Genomic DNA, 16,605 nt, shown 5'->3' on the forward strand with positions numbered 1-16,605 from the left:
CTAACAGAAGAAACCTATCTCAGTTTTTCTTACAACATGTGAGACATTTTGAATTTAGCATGATGTTGAAAACCTTGTTTGGAGTGAGAAAATAAATGTAATCTCCAGTGTTCTGGTTTAAACCTGATGTGAAACACTTTATAGATTCATTAAGCGGCATCTGGGTTTTGCCTGTAACAGTTATATTGCTGTAGTCTGCATATTTTCTAAAGCCTGCTTCTGTCTATAGATAAATTAATTTAATTCGTCTTTGGGTGAGGGAACAATAAAGCCTAAAGACTGAAACTCTGTAGCCTCACCATAGAAATATGTTGGCCTTATTTAAATGCAATATGACAGAGAAAAAAATGGAATCATTTAAATATAAAATCCTCATATTTCTGTAGTGTTTGTAAAACAATTTAAAAAACAAACAAGCATAAGACTTAAAGTGCATGTTTGCTTTTGCATGTTTTGGTGCTGTTAAGGACTGTGAAGGATCTTAATGGTTAAAGCAAATTAATTTTAATACTGAAATACAGAATACATATTTTAACTCTATATTTTAAATCAAGGATAAACTCCCTGCTTCAGATCCTGAGACCCCACTTTCTCTTTTAATTCTAACTCTCTTTTTTTCAGAATTTCCCAACACAGTAATGGCGACATTTTCATCAATCACATTTCTTTATCAAGTGAAAATGCACAGGAGTACAACTTCTCTAGCATCCATATCCTCACAGGCACCGGTTGCTAAGTAACAGAAGGAGAGATGTATTGAGATTGAGATAGAATAGTCAATCAATTCTCCTGTGAGGGCTGTGTGTGTGTGTGTGTGTGTGTGTGTGTGTGTGTGTGTGTGTGTGTGTGTGTGTGTGTGTGTGTGTGTGTGTGTGTGTGTGTGAGAGAGTGAGAACGCCTGCTGCTGCAGTTTGTTGCAGCCTTTAAGAAAAACACTGAGAACAAATGTGTGTTTTCACAGCTCAGAAGTGATGCAAAAGTATTTGAAATGTCCCTTTATTGTAAATAATGTAATCTTCCTAATGGATCACAAATGCTAGGAGAGACCACACTTGTCATTTTTAATCCACGAATATAATGAGGGCGACATCTTCAACCGCTTTATATCCAGAGGTCAAAGGTCACCTCAGCTCTCCTCCAGGGATTTGATCAGTTTTTCATCTGCCATTAGAGGCTTTTGGGGAAAAGTCTTATCTTCACCACACAGAAGTGAAGCAACAGCTTGTTAGGCAAACGTGCCACTGGAAAAACCTTGTGGCGCCCAAAAGGGGTGGATTGGACCTCATTCATTTCTCCCAAATCAAAGAGCTCCACCAAGAAGAGAAATAAATAAAGCATTCCTGACCTCGGCGGACTTTGTTTGTCCTAAAACCAATGAAACAGAACAAGATGCAAAACATGACGTGGAAATCGGGTGTTTGTTTTTTTTAATTGTGTGTTTGTGGAGCTTTCTACGGATTAGGTGTGCTGATTTTAATACATGGTGAAACAAATAAGGGACTTGATGCTTAGAAAGGAAAATACTTTAAAGGTTCTGCAATCTCTGCAGCCAGAACCTAGTGAGTGTGGTCTGTGCCTGGGAAGATGGCATGGAAAATGCACATGATTTTTTTTGCCAAAGGCACCAAAAGGATTAACCCAAGAACTTCCTGTTTTATAAATTTGGGCTATAACCAAAACAAAAGGAAAGTGTGGGTGTAAACCTCTTTTGTGAGCCACCTTCATGCCTGCTTCCCTCAGGTCTCCTCCAGCAGGAGGCGAAGAAATATGCCGGTTTCATACACTCCATCGATTTTCCCCTCGAACAAAGACAGACAGGGAGAAAGAGAGAGAGCGATGGAAGCGGTGAGCGGAGAGCAGAGTGAAAGAAATGAAAGATAGATGAAGAGCGTTTACCTCGATAGTAAATTTTCTTGTTTCGTCTGCCCGGTGGAATATATCTGGCAATTACTGGCAACTAGAGAAGGAGATGCGAGCATGTAGCTCTATTATTGGGCTAAATTCAAGGTTCTGTGTGCGTACTTCTGATGGGAACATACTCATCAAGCCGATGTCGAGGTCCAAACGTTGAAAAAGCACCATTTAATGTGAGAGTGAGTGTGACACAGGGCAACACAAACACAGAGCAACAGGAAAGACGGCGAAGAGAAGTTGGGGGGTTGGGGGGGAGTTGGGCTGGTGTTAAGGTGATTAGTCTGGTGGGTTGGCGATAGAGAGAGTTGATCAATAACCTATCGATCGCCCATTGCAAGTGTCAGGGGGGTAGTGGGAAAGAGAGGGAGGGTGAGAGAAAGGATAGGGAGGGAGTCAGCCCTGGCTTGACTTTTAAAAATCCTTTACTCCGCTGATGACAAATAACCCATTAGACTGCAGGAGAGCTGGAAAATGTGAAAATCCCCCCCTGCTGCACGCACACACACACACACATACATACACACACACACGTGCACCTGCTTTGCCCCAGTGTTGCAAATATTTCTCAGTTTCAAATAAGCGTGCTACAGACCGTTTTTCAACAAAGCCTGCGTGGAAAGGAAAAATCATTTCTGTAAGTAGTGTGGAGGAACTATTGAGCTCAGTGCAGAAAAGTTACTTAGCAGACCATTACTTCAAAGAATTCCTCAAGGCTGAAATATTCACTGGAGCACGGAGCACTCGATACCCACCCTAAAACCTTTTCAAATGTTCTGCAATAAGTCTGTTAGAAATGGGTGACAAATTTGAATGCGACCGAAAGCAGTGCAGAAACAGAGTGGGCTGTTTGCGCTCAGCTTTTTCTTTAAAGTGAGCTGTGAGTTTTGAGCTGCAAAATTATGTAAAAATGAATGTGTGTTTTATCGGTGTGTGTCTTGTTTGTAGCTTTGGGGAGATAAATGATATGAGATCTTGTTAAAATAATGAGAGGTGCTGAGAAACGGTCTCTTGGGCGTCCCCTTTGAGCCAAGAACAGCGTTAATTAGTCTTAAAAAATGAACGCAGAGAGAAATTTATTTTTCAAAAACTATTAGGACCGGGCTAATGAACCCATTTGACAGTGAAGGATGATACTGCATCCCTGTTTTTTACGCTCAGGTAAATGGACTGGTTCTTATATATCTTATTTTCTACTTTTTTTAGGCAAAACATGATTTATTCCCTTCCCTCACTTAGATCTAACATTCACATCACTTGGGGTTCAGTATCTTGCCCAAGGATACTTTGGCATGCAGACTGGAGCAGCCAGGGATCGAACCACCAACTGCCTCCTGAGCTACAGCCACTGTGTATGTGTCATGTATCATGTATGTGTGTCACCAAGAAAGGGGTCACGGTGTTACAAGGTTTGTTGCTCCCTGGTGTGGTCCAGCCCTACAGGATGGGGTCAGAGGTGAAGAGTCTCTGAGTACTTGGAAAAATCAGAGTATAAAGGACGGCAGCAGAGGACTGAATGGTTATTGAATAAGCCATTATTTTTTATTATCCACCGGAAGTCTTTCATGATGGGTTAAAGGGTCCGAGATTGTTGTCAGGATTTGGTGTGTGTGCATGACGTGTGTGCACAGAAAGAAAAAAACAACAGCTCTTTTCTCATCATGGCTCTCAGTTGTAAAACACTTTCTCTTTGCAGAGGCTTGGAGTTCTGATGGCAGACAGACAATGATGGATTCTCCTCGCGCTAGGCCTCAGTTCTCAAACAGCCATTATCATTACGGACCCTGCTGACTGCAGGGCTCATTTGGACAAACGGAGGGGGCTGTTGATATTTGAGGGAAGCCACGTGTAAGAGTGATGAGGAAAACATAGCCTCTTTGCCCAGTCCTCTCTTTCTCATGCACACTCTTCTCTCTCTCATCCTTTTTCCAGCTTTCATTTGCCCTATTTTTTCCCGTTTTACTTCCCCTGCCTCTCTTTCTCTCGCTCTCTCCTTCCTGTGTCCTTGTCTCCTCTGTGTACCCCCCCCCCCCCCCCCCACACACACACACACACACACACACAAACGTGTACGCTGCCCTCTAACACTGCCCTGCCCCCACACAGTGTCTCTCTCAAATTAATGTGAAGATATTGACAAGTGATGGGCTTAGAAGGTATAGATCATCAGGAGGGAGAGGAAAAGAGAGACGAGACCAAGCTGAACTGCTCCTTACTAAATGAGGGCTTTCCCTGTTGCTACCCAGCAGCTTACGTCTGTAAGTGGTGGCTGCAGAAGTGCAGCAGTTAATCAGGTGTTTCTCATACTCGGTCTTCAAGAAAGCGTGACGGGTGGAGGCGAGAGGTTAAAACAATGACTTTTTCAGGCTTACATACACAAAGTATAAAATAAAAGCCAGGCACATAAATATGTGTCACACTTGCACACTACTCTGTGCAAACTGGATAAAGCTGCTAACAATAAGCAGAGGACCACTTGGTCAATATGCCAGTTACCCAGATGAAGGTAAGGAAAGGGCAAATCATAGCCAATCAGTGAAGAGCTTTCACTGTCCTCTAGCAAGAGGTGACCCCCTGACCCTATTTGATGACCCTCAGGCCAAAGGTCAACACTCCAGGGGTCAGAGGGCATCTCCATAAACTGGCCAGAGAGGCACTGTCATGGCAACAGCACTGCCTAAAGAATGGTAAGGTGGGGCCGGCATGTGGATTGGAAGATGGCGATGTGATGGTACCTGATTTGTTACAAACTTAAATTTGAGGGGTTTTCCGTTTTATTGTTGTGTACATAAAATACATTTTATACCTCTGCTCTGGTGCCTATGGAAATTTGTTAACCTGGGTTCTTTTCTGATGTCACGGCTCTCATGTCTTTGATTTGTCAGCAGTTTAACCGCTTCACTCATTTCCCTCATTCAAATGTGTGTTTGAAACTCAAGGGGAGGAAATAGACAAATTAATCAAATGTGTACACCAGAACTTCTTTCTTCCCCAATAAGTCATCTAAGTCATCCAAAGTCTGGTAAGATTAATGTTGTGACCCTTTACAAGGAGCCTGAACTTTAGCTTTAGAACAAGTGAATTGCCCCATGTTACTAAACCCTCTAAAAGTAATAAGTGAGGTCATTTTTTCAATGCTTAAATCCTTCATATTTTAAATAAATTATTCCAGTTTACATAACTGGTATTTTGTATTGGACACAGCATTTACATACGCAAAAAAAGATTCTTTCCTCATGAAGTAAAAATTTTGAATAAAATGTAACTGGACTATATAGAAATCAATAGGGGAGGAAATATATAAATTAATACAATTCAAGGAAATATGCATGGTATACCAATCACATAATTTTCATTATACTAAAATCCATTAAATTCAAATACATTGTTCTTCTGTAACAAAATCAGATAGAAAATTTTACATGTAATTAAATTACTATAAGTCAACAATATATATTTTAAGTGCATTTTGGGGCTTCTGTGTTTCATATAAAGCCTGTTCTGGATGTTTATTTCATTCTGTTGCTTCTTTTAATCACCTGTTTTAAGAGCCGGTGTACCTTTTGTACTGGAATCCATGCTGGGTTGCACCATCTTGTGGTGGTTGTGCGCACAGCTCCTGTGGTATTGCTGCTTCTATTAAACTTAGCTGCTAGTATATCAAGTACAATTGTGTTAGTCCATTAATTCACATAGACTGTCGACTGACCTATGTGCTCTGTCCCATGCTTGTGTTAAATTGCAAACAAATTGCTCCTACTGGGTCACTTATGGACTTTTAAGTTGGTTGCCAACATAGAGATGTACTTGTCTGGTTCCAGTGTAATATTAAATGAGCAAATGATAAACTTATCATTACTCAATAGTCCACGTTTTTGTCTGGGTTCAACCTCACCTCATGGTACAAACAGCATGAAATAGAAAAACTGAGGGGTAAAGTTTTTCTATTGACCTTTCCTGCTCAGCAATACTCAGTTGAGTAAGCCTATTTGTAGGCTATGTAACTCTGTAGAGGTGTAACATGTGGACTAAAGTGAAAGTAAATTAAAGTGAACAAAGGATATTCAAAAGTCCTGTCCCTAATTGTACACTGTAGCGCTGTCAAAGTAACTGCTGTTTACTGCTAACAGGTATGTTTCCAGTAGCGCAGAGGCATTGAAAAGAGAGAGGTTGGTATGAGAATTTGCCCTGAGAGCACAAGAGCTACAAAACTTTCAAAGAGAAATTGAGCAATGATATTAGCAATTACAGGCCTGCTGCAGCCGATCCCTCATCTCCCTACTTGAACCTTCACTCAGGTTATTCAGGTACAGTCAAGAAGGACAGCACATCACGTTGCTCTTTCTTTCCATGTGTGTGTAGGAATGTACATTACTGTGTGTACAGCTACATAGGTAATGCATATTCAGTTCAATTAAGTTCTGTTTTATTTAAATAGAACCAAATCACAACAAAAGTTGCCTCAAGGTGCTTTACACTGTAAGCACCCAACAATAATACAAAGAAAACAGAGAAAAACCCGATGACCAAGCCCTTAGGCAACAGTGAGAAGGAAAAAGTCAGTTTTAGCAGAGAGAAACCTGCCACTTCTAATTTCATTGTACCTGTGACAACGACAATAATGACATTCTGATTCTGATTCCAGCAGAACCAGGCTCAGGGAGGGGCAGCCGTCTGCTACCACCGGATGGGGGTGAGTAGGATAAAGGAGCCTCCGTGGAAGAGAGCCAGAGATTAATAATAACAAATAATTAAGCAGCCTATTGCAGCATAACTAAGGGAGGATTCAGGGTCACCTGATCCAGCCCTAACTATATGCTTTAGAAAAAAAGAAAGTTTTAAACCTAATCTTGAAAGCAGAGATAGTGTCTGTCTCCTGAATCCAAAGCTGGTTCCACAGAAGGGGCCAATAAAGAGAAGTTAATGTACGAGAAATAAGCTCTCTTTTTCTAGTACCTGTCAATATTCTCGCTGCAGCATTTTAGATGAATTCAATTTTCAGGGAGTTTTCAGGACATCTTGATAATAACGAATTACAGTAGTCCAGCCTAGAGGTATTAAATGCATGAACTAGTTTTTCAGCGTCACTCTGAGATAGGATTTTTCTAATTTTACAGATATTGCGCAAATGGCAGTCCTATTTGTTCAATATGTGCATTAAAGGACATATCCTGGTCAAAAATAACTCCAAGATTCCTATTAGTGTTTCTGGAGGCCAGATTAATGCCATCCAGAAACCGCATTTCTACGATTTTTAGGTCTTTATGTCTTTAAGACATTCCTGCAGTTTAACTAACTTGTGTGTGTTATCTGGCTTGATCGACAGATAGTCATATGAGCAACAACAATAACATAAAATGTACATTTAAAAAAAAGTTAAATTAACATAAAATAATTTGATCTTTTTAATAAAAGTTATGGCGCTGTTTATAAAAATTAGTAATTATGTAATTAAATAAAAGGCAGTGACAAACAAAAATAAACAAAAAAAACCGTGTTTAGTCTGGATTTATACGAACTGAGATTTGGAGAGCTGGTGTTTGATGCGCGGAGCAGGAAAACTGAGAACAGAGTGTTTCTCTGCGTCCACAGTCAGTGTTTATGGTTTCTAACCCTGCGGCAGCATGTGGGAAGAGAAGTTCCTGGCAATCATACATTTTATTCCGACGTTGATGTGAACGCTTGTTATGACTAACTAGGCTTGGTACTAACATTGACAACTAACAGATTCGTTTATAAGACAGCTGTGCAGATGTGTCCGCAATCCCGAAATCCGGATTGATCATCGAGCATTCAGCGAGCAGGGAGTTATCAGTATGTGTAAGGGAAAGAAGTAGTCTAGTGGCAGATGATATCCTTACATAAGCCAAATACGCTTGTGCAAGCGTTAAAAGCTGCCCTTCCCGTTTTACCAGGAAGGAAAAGTGTGCTTTGTGGGATGAAAGGTTCAAAAGCAATTCAATGACTGAACAATACAGTTACAGTCTGCAGGTGTCTCTTTTTTCTTTTTCTTTCTTTCTTTCTTTTTAATTTCTAACACGTCTATGCACGGCGTGTCTGGTTTGACATGTTGCATAAGGTATCTTAAAGCAACTCTCTAGAAACAGTTCGCTTGCCCTCCTCCAGGTTTTTTGCGAGCATGTCAAATGGAAAAATCAGAGACTTTGACGAAATCACGTCTTTTCTGGGCGACTACGGGCTCTTTCAAATTCTCATTATGGTTCTGCTCAGTGTAAGTACAATGCCCGCAGGATACATGGGTGTAATTGTGGTTTTTGTTTCGGATACACCCGAACATTATTGCAGAAGCCCAAACAGCTCCTCGCGCAACGGCACAGAGTGGGAACAGGAGAATGGTTTCCATGACCGGGGCAGCTGGATGGGACCGGGCAGCTGCTCTCGATACAAGCTCAATGAAAACTGGACAGAAAAAGCAGCCGGCTTCAATGACACAGAACAGTGTTTGGACGGCTGGGTTTTCAGCACTGACAAATACACCGCCACCATCGTTTCTGAGGTTCAGTACTGCCTAAATGATCACTGACAGTCAGCCTGTAGTACACGAATTGTTTCGTATGGCTGTGACATTAAAAGACTTCGAGAGCTAAAATATGTAAAAATTGCTTCATGTATTCGAAATAATCTCACTTTATTCTATTATTTTTGTCTGAACGTAACCCGAATAACCATATTCTCTCCTTTTAACTGAAGTGGGATCTTGTGTGCGACAATGCATGGAAAGTCCCTTTCTCCACCTCTTTCTACTTTGTGGGGGCACTTATTGGATCTTTTATTAGTGGACATCTATCAGACCGGTAAGTCTGTCATATAAAAATATGTAATCAGCCTTTGTTTAAAAAACGTTAAGATAAGAAAAGGAGGCTGAAAGATATCGTGGCTTTAACAAGTAGCCTTTGTCTTTTTTTTCTTCACGAGGAAAAGTTAAAAAAGATTTTTTTTTCTTACCTGGGTGAATTGAAAAAACATAAAAAGCTTTTGATACATGATTGCTAAAGTGACCTACAAATAAAACTAGTTGCTTTAAAGTTTTAGGAGGAGGGTTAAATTGTTTTCAGAACAGAGTTGTCCAGATAAGTCATGTAAAAATATTTAATACTGCAGTCTGAAAGATGCAGGAGTGTGGCTCAAAGAGGCTCCTAAATTTAGGTCTGTGTACTAAATGTGCATGCTCTTTTGTGTGAGTATGTATTTCCTGGTTGAAAACTATCAAGAGTGTATTTAGAACTCTGCAGGTTTGAGGTTGAAGCCTGCAGAGATGTTTTCATGTCATCTGAGGCTTGTGTTTGTTTCCAGTTTGGATTCTATGATCCGCTTGTCTCAGCAAGTTGTTTGGTAAACGGATCAAAGAGGGATTGGAAGCAGATATTCAGTCTAAATATCCAGGTAGTGGGCAACAGAGCAACATCTAGTAGTGTACGCACTACTGTGGTAGAAGGGAATCTTTTTCTTAGTTCATAACAAGCAGGCAAAGCTACAAGTAAGGATTGTCTCTTTCACTTTTAGTTATTGGTATTTGGGTTGTTTTTTTTTTTTAAATATATGTTTTTTATATATTTACATATGTATTATTTGATGAGCTGAAACCAAACAATTTTTAACGGTGGTGCTGACAGAAAACAATTAAAACCCATACCATCTGAGAGAATCAAAAAAGTAGAGAGAAGTAAAACTGATAACCAGCCCAAACTCACTATGATACTGTTATGTTTTCATGACATTACATCTTTACATCTCTGTATTCCCTATTTCTGTATAACTTTTCTTACAGATTTGGTAGAAAGCCAGTATTTTTTTTCACTATGATCCTACAAACAGTCACCGCCTTGATCCAGGTCACCTCCGTTAGCTGGGTCATGTTCACTATCCTCAACTGTCTAAGAGGACTTGGCCAAATTTCCAATTTCATTGCATCACTCGTACTCGGTAAGACAGCCCATTTGCTCCTATCACACTTCAAGAAGTCTCGGCATGTATTCTCCAGGGCTGAAACAAAGTGTAGCGCAGAGCCATGCTTCTGTTCCTCAGTGTGGCGGTGGTTCAAAACCCATTGAAAGGTTGTGCTGTACCAATTCATTTTGGGTCTTAAAAACCTGGTTGTATTGTGTTGAGGCAGTTTAAAGAAGCATTAATCACTATTTCTTGTCTTTTTGTTAAACATATCACATTTACCTAACACAGAGGAGACACACGTTTCTAGTAGGGTTACATCATCCAGCGTAAAAAAAAAAATTATGCCAAACACGTTGATCCTTCCGCTGTGGTGACATTTTATAATAAAAGGTCAGCCAATAGAAGATTTCATGTGAACGAGCAGAATTAAAGTCTACATAAAAGTTTCTTTAACCCCGAGAGGTCTAATCAGCATCTGTGGTGATCCTAACCATAATTTATTATATTATTTAATTTCTTCTGACTATGATTGCCGACTCCTGTTTGTCTGAAAAGCTGTATTTTTCAGCTCCAGAGGTATCTCCATGAAACCAGATAAAGTGCCTCAAGCATTGAAGGAGCATCCTTTTGATCTAAGGCTGTGCTCCTTGAAAGAAAGGCGTTTTGGCTTTTTGTAGCTTACTTTTCATCTCCAAGGCTCTAGGCTAAAGTAAAATACTCCTTTAAGCCATTGTCTCAGAAAACCAATCCTCTCATGTTTCCTTTCATTAAAGCCCAATCCTTCATCTTTGTCTTGTCCAGGTTCTGAAATGCTGAGTAAGTCTGCCAGGGTGACCTACATTCTGCTGGGACACAGTCTTGGGTTTGGCTTTGGTTATGCCTTATTGCCCGTCTTTGCTTACTTCATACGTGGCTGGAGGATGCTGCTGGTTGCTGCTGCCCTCCCAGGCTTCCTATTTATTCCAACGTGGTGGTAAATCTAATGGATGATGATTCATGTAACCAGTGCACAGAGAATTTTATTAGGACTTTGTGCACCCCTGCATTTCAGTGCATTAATCTGATATTAGCAATGCAATTTTAGAGAAACATGTCAGTATTCGGGTTTTAGCATTCAGTTAAAGGTTACGTAAAAAATCTGAATGGGGAAAGATTTTACCATGATATTATTGTAAGTGCTATTGGCTGTGAACAATACAAAACAAAACAAAACATAAGAGTCTCTTGGGTTAACTCTAATAAAACATATATAATATTGTGGTCTGATGAAAATGACCAGAGCAGCTGGAGCTGATACAATGACATAGCTAACTCACATAACTGCTGTTTATATTTGTGGTGTTCACGACATGCCCAGCCTTGTCAATAAGCAGCTAGGTTCCTGTTAAACAAAACTGGAAAACTGAGTCCACAGTTACTTGTTAAACTCAATTTCCATGTGATGCTGCATGTGGATGTCTCATAACAGCAACTTTGCTTCTTGTTATGAAAAGTATAAAACATATTCACATACATTATAGAAATATTTGATCAGCGAGTGGAGACCAACAGACGTGTTACAGCAGGCAACATCAAAATTTGTGCATGTACTATTTGGATTCACTGTGAAAGTAACTCTGGAACGTTTGATGAAAGCAGAGTTAGAACAGAAGTTAGTCAATGCCTGCAAGATAATGTTTTTGTTTAGTCAGATACATTATGTGTGCATATTCTGTCACTCAGCGTAAGGAATTAGAATATTTTTTATTTATCCTTCAATCTAACCAGCCAAGCTAAACGAATCTATATTTTTTGGTTTTATTTGTCTTTGTGTTAATATATAACATAAAAAACTGTTCAAGTGCAAGTTGCATCAAAGCAAACCAGAAGATTTCTGAAATAATGCCCTTTAGGCAGACAAAGCCAAATTAGGGAAATTTGAAAATAACCTATCAGCACAAACATGTCATGCCAACTGTCAGGCACGGTGGTGGAGGGTGGTGATTTGAGTTTGTTTTGCAGCCACAGGATTTGGGCATCTTGCAATCACTAGGCCGACCATGAACACCTAAGTATACCAAAGTATTGTTAAGTCAGATGTGAGGCCAGCTGTGGGACAGATAAAGCTTCATCCAAATTGTGTCATGTAACAGGAGAATGATGGAAGCCACAGCAGCAAATCTGCGACAGAATGGCTGAAAAACAAAAGAATCAAGGTGTTGCAATGGCCCAGTCAAAATCCAGATCTCACCCTGACTGAAATGCTGTGGCAAAACCTTAAAAGAGCAAATAAACGAATGCCCACAAACTGCAATGAACTGAAGCAACATTGTAAAAAAGAGTGGGTCAAAGTTCCTTCACAGCGATATGAGAGACCCATAAAGTCATGCAGAAAACTTTTACTTCAAGTTATTGCTGCTAAAGGTGGTTCTACAAGCTACTGAATCACAGGTTGTACTTAGTTTTCCAAAGGACTGCTTAGAGTGAAAACAAGTGAAAAATATCTTTTTGACACGAGTGTATATATACTGGAGGAGTGTCCACCACACAGACAGAGAGAGAGAAAACAACAACGGGTCCAACCCACTACAGGATCTAAATAAACAGGAATAATGAAATAAAACAGATTAATGAACTTAATTAATGAACCTCAGAATTGTTCCTCATATATATTCTGACATGTAGATTTAGTTACATCTGGTATCACACAGTACATCAAATCCGTATATTACTGAACTGGCGTTACTGAAAACTGTTATGCTGTCAAATCCACTGAGGGTTTTGCTGAGTGATGCAATAAGTCTTTTGTTTTCTTTTAGAAACCAGAATGGCACACACATAAAACAAAGTCCAGCGTCACTATCCTTTTTACGAGCGCATGAAACTAATTTCTCAAAAGCAAAGTTCACTCACGATCAGTTCAGACAAGATAACACTGTTGTCAGTCAGCCTGGACGACATTTGGGTGACAGTTGTGATAGATAACACGTGTTTTCGCTGAATCTGGAAAAATCTTGTTTTGAGGTGCATGTTTTGCTCTTGTGTGTGCAGCTTGATTCCTGAGTCGCCTCGTTGGCTTTTGCAGAAAGGTCGAGTGGAGGAGGCTGAGCTTGTCATACGTAAGGCTGCCAAGTGGAACAGAGTCCCCGCCCCTGAGGTCATATTCAGAGCTGGGGATTGCTTGGAGCTCATGGTACCATTTTTTTTTTTTTTTATTTCCTTGAGCTATGAAAGCCATTGTGCTCCAGTATAAAATATAACTTAAATTGTAGAAATCACAGAATACTTTTCCACCATGCAATCTGAAATTATTATATATTCAATGTGGACAGACGACTTTGCTCTATAATGTTCTGTTTCTTTCTGTGTCTAATTCAGCAGAATAAAGATGAAGAAGAGCAGACATACACTTACATGGACTTGATGCGCACCCATAACATAAGGAACATAACAATTTTAGGTGTTTTCATATGGTAATGGGCTTTCCAGAAACATACAGTAATGCCAGATATTGTGTTGCATGTTGTAGTAGCAATAATTATGCTGTCTAATGTAAAACAAACTTGTATTGCTGAGTCTTGATTATGCTTTTTTTGCAGGATCTCTGTGGCCATGGTCTACTATGGGCTCTCTCTCAATAGCAGCAACCTGCATGGAAACATCTACCTCAACTGCTTCATTTCTGCAGCCATTGACATTGTTGTGTATGTAGCCACCTGGCTTCTGATTGATAGGGCTCCACGGCCCACTTTAATCTTCACCACGCTGATGTTCTGCGGTATCATGCTTCTGGTTATAAAGCTGGTTCCTGAAGGTATGTGTACAATATTAGCAGTGCCAGGAATTAACTAGAACACTCGGTAGATTAGCACATTGTTTAAACTTTTTCTAATCACTGCCTTTTTCTTTCCAGACATGCCCATCATGGTCCAGGTGTTGGCTTTGGTAGGAAAGACTGGTGTATCTGCTGCTTACTGCTTTATCTACCTGTTTTTCACTGAGCTGATGCCCACTGTGGTCAGGAACATGGGCTTGGGGATCTGTGCCACAGCTGCACGAATAGGAGCTATCATATGTCCTTATTTACTTTACATGGGTAAGTGTGCTTTCTTTTTGTTTTTTCGGTCAGAGAGCTTAGGGGAGGTGCATGGGCATCAAAGCTGAAGCAACAATATCCATGTTCGGGGCTAATCTGGCATTTTAGTATTTCAGTTAGTGTTTCACTTTGATAACAGGGGCAGTGGTTAGCATTGCTGGCTCACAGCGAGAAGAGTTATATCCATGTTAGGGCATTCCTGTGTGGAGTCGGTACATTTTCCTCGTGTGTGGGTAGTCTGGCTCCTTCGTACAGTCTATAGACATGTGTGGGGTTAGGCTAACTGTAGATGTGAAGCATCTATGGTTGTCTGTCTCACCCTATGATAATTAAGTCTCCCAGCAACCCTAAAACAGATAAGCAGAAGAAACTGGATGGATGGACTTTGATTGGACAGCCTAACATTGCATCCTGGTTTGATCATGATTTCTGTAATAGGTTTGCAGTTCATGAGCCTGAGTGAAGGAAGCCGTGACAACAGAATTGACCTTAATGTGTAAAATCAACAGAGACCACTTTCAAATGACAAAGTCCACTTTAGGATTGACGGTTTAATAAATAACACTATACATGCAGTTATTATCAGAGGCCTCATCCTCATTTCTACTGTGACCTAGAGTTGTCATGTGTGATTTAAGTGGTTTGATTAAGGAAGTCTGTTTTCCACCTCTCTTGAAATTATTTTTAGTTGGTTACATTTTTGTATATTCATTTCCCCAATGGTTTTCTCATCTTCTCTGGACTCTGTATATCTTTTTATTTCTGAAATACATCTTGGTAACCTGACCTCCTTCCATTATTGTGTACAAGAGAATGTGCTAACACCATTTTTCCCTTTTTCCGTTTTGTTTTTTTGTTGCCAGTATATTGCTTTATTGATCTGGTTTTAAATGTATTTGTAAATGTTGTAATATAATTCTTAATGCTTGTGTATTGTGCACATCTTTATGATGTGGAAATCCTTTTAACAGTGAAAATATCTCTCATCGTTCCATTTTAAATGCCTTTTATTTTTCTTGCAGGTCTATACAGCAAGATCCTTCCCTACATCATTTTTGGCACAGCCAGTATTATGGCTGCTGCTGTTAGCATGTTGTTGCCAGACACCAGAAACAGCAAACTCCCTGACCTTCTCATCCAGACTAAACACATCAGACGGTATGTTGTTGATGGACGTACCGAGTTCAGATTTCCCTTTTTTTTTAATGGCGTAATGTTTGTGGATTGGAGTACACTATAACCATGACCTGAAATTAAAGGATCCGTCTTTTGATAATAAGTCTGTTACTAATGTATTTGTATTATGCAGTATATATAAACACACTGGCTCGCATCAGAAAAATTTTAATTAAAAGGAGCAAAAATTCTTCAGACCCAACTGAATCACAGCATTTTTTTTTTGTGTGTGTGTATTTTAGCCATTCTTATTTATCTGTTCATTCTGCCTTCATTTCTCTTTATATCTTTAAGCTTCTCCTGCTGTTCAAAGGAAGCTCTTTCAACCCGACCTGATGCAACTGAAGGCTTCAAAGAAGTGAACCAGAGTGCCATCTACTGAAAGGAAATCACACAGCAAGTGTGGAAGGACCACATGCATTTGAAGATGAACTACATGTATCGTTAGCTTTAAGATGTGTCTGTAGGACTGTGAGAGGTTAATCTGAAGAAAGTTAACTGAGCTTCTTTGTTCTTGTCATGCAGAATTAGTGATATACTTAAATTCCTGGGTTTACACTTTCTCCATCCAGAGTCTTAAATGGTGCTTTTGTTTTTGGCCTACTTGATTGTTCGTCTGTTTGTTTTTCAGAATGTATTTTTATGCACTCTTGTATTTACAACATTTATTAAAATAAACTGCATCTCACAATGACGTAGACAAAAAATAAATTGTGCAGATGGTTTTGAAATAGATTTGCCTAATTTGATAAGTCTTCATGTCTGTCCAGTTTTTGCTGATTTAGAAAAACACCCCTCATTTCATTATATTGTGTTAGGAAAATCAGATTTATTGAAACGTGTGTAAAAATACATTCGAAATACAAAAATAGTTTGCACAATTCTAAAGAGCCTGAAAGTGGTACCACCCTTATTTTTCAGTATGTCCTGAACTCTTTTAAGCTTTCATAGGAATAGTTCTCCAGGGTTCTTGAACAAGATTCAAGCTCTTCTTTTTTGTTTGTTGGCTGTATTTTGTTCTGTTCCCAGTGTTGTGGTCCAGATTCTGATGAGGCAAATCCATCACTGCCAGTGTTCCACTAAAGACATGATTTTCAGATTGTGTTCGTTTGTTTCTTCAACTGTTTTTCTCTGAAGAACACACTGCACACCATGCTGACATGCTGTGTTTGAGCTAATAGCTCTTACAATGTGTAGACACTACACTGGTTTCAAAGTGCTTTTTTTTGCTTCCATAATTCATAGGTCAGTGTTAAATGGCTTAATACCATAAAACAGATACATAGTCTATTGAAAATGGTCAGGTACAACAACTTGGCCAAACCTGAGTGAAAAATCAACCAATGTCCAAAGAAAAAACAGAGGGTCTTTCGAAAGTCTGGAGAATTATTGCCCATGATAACTTAAAAAAATAATAAAAAATAAATAAATACAAGAAAGGCTGGCAGCGTGGAAGGATGAAATAAAGAAATGAAGGCTGGCTTGAGACCTTCGCACGGTAATGTACGTTGGTAATCCGAGAAAGAAGCGCA

At 39.6% G+C, this 16,605-nt stretch overlaps 1 protein-coding gene across 2 annotated transcripts; it reads left to right on the forward strand.

Moving 5' to 3' along the window:
• The first annotated feature begins 7,595 nt into the window (after positions 1 to 7,595).
• Positions 7,596 to 16,170, forward strand: LOC120727591 (solute carrier family 22 member 5-like). Of its 2 annotated transcripts, none has more exons than XM_040021956.1 (10): positions 7,596 to 8,428; positions 8,623 to 8,726; positions 9,701 to 9,855; positions 10,624 to 10,795; positions 12,853 to 12,994; positions 13,183 to 13,274; positions 13,401 to 13,615; positions 13,715 to 13,897; positions 14,920 to 15,055; positions 15,368 to 16,170. In XM_040021956.1, the coding sequence occupies exons 1-10, from the start codon at positions 8,051 to 8,053 to the stop codon at positions 15,453 to 15,455; spliced, it is 1,665 nt and encodes a 554-aa protein (XP_039877890.1). In that variant the 5' UTR covers positions 7,596 to 8,050; the 3' UTR covers positions 15,456 to 16,170. The 2 variants fall into 2 exon arrangements, with proteins under 2 accessions (XP_039877890.1, XP_039877888.1); XM_040021954.1 differs by having other exon boundaries at positions 7,597 to 8,428; positions 13,180 to 13,274.
• The last annotated feature ends 435 nt before the right edge of the window (positions 16,171 to 16,605 follow it).

The sequence above is a fragment of the Simochromis diagramma genome, unplaced genomic scaffold, assembly GCF_900408965.1.
Source record: "Simochromis diagramma unplaced genomic scaffold, fSimDia1.1 OVJJ01000205.1, whole genome shotgun sequence".
Lineage (NCBI taxonomy): Eukaryota > Metazoa > Chordata > Actinopteri > Cichliformes > Cichlidae > Simochromis > Simochromis diagramma.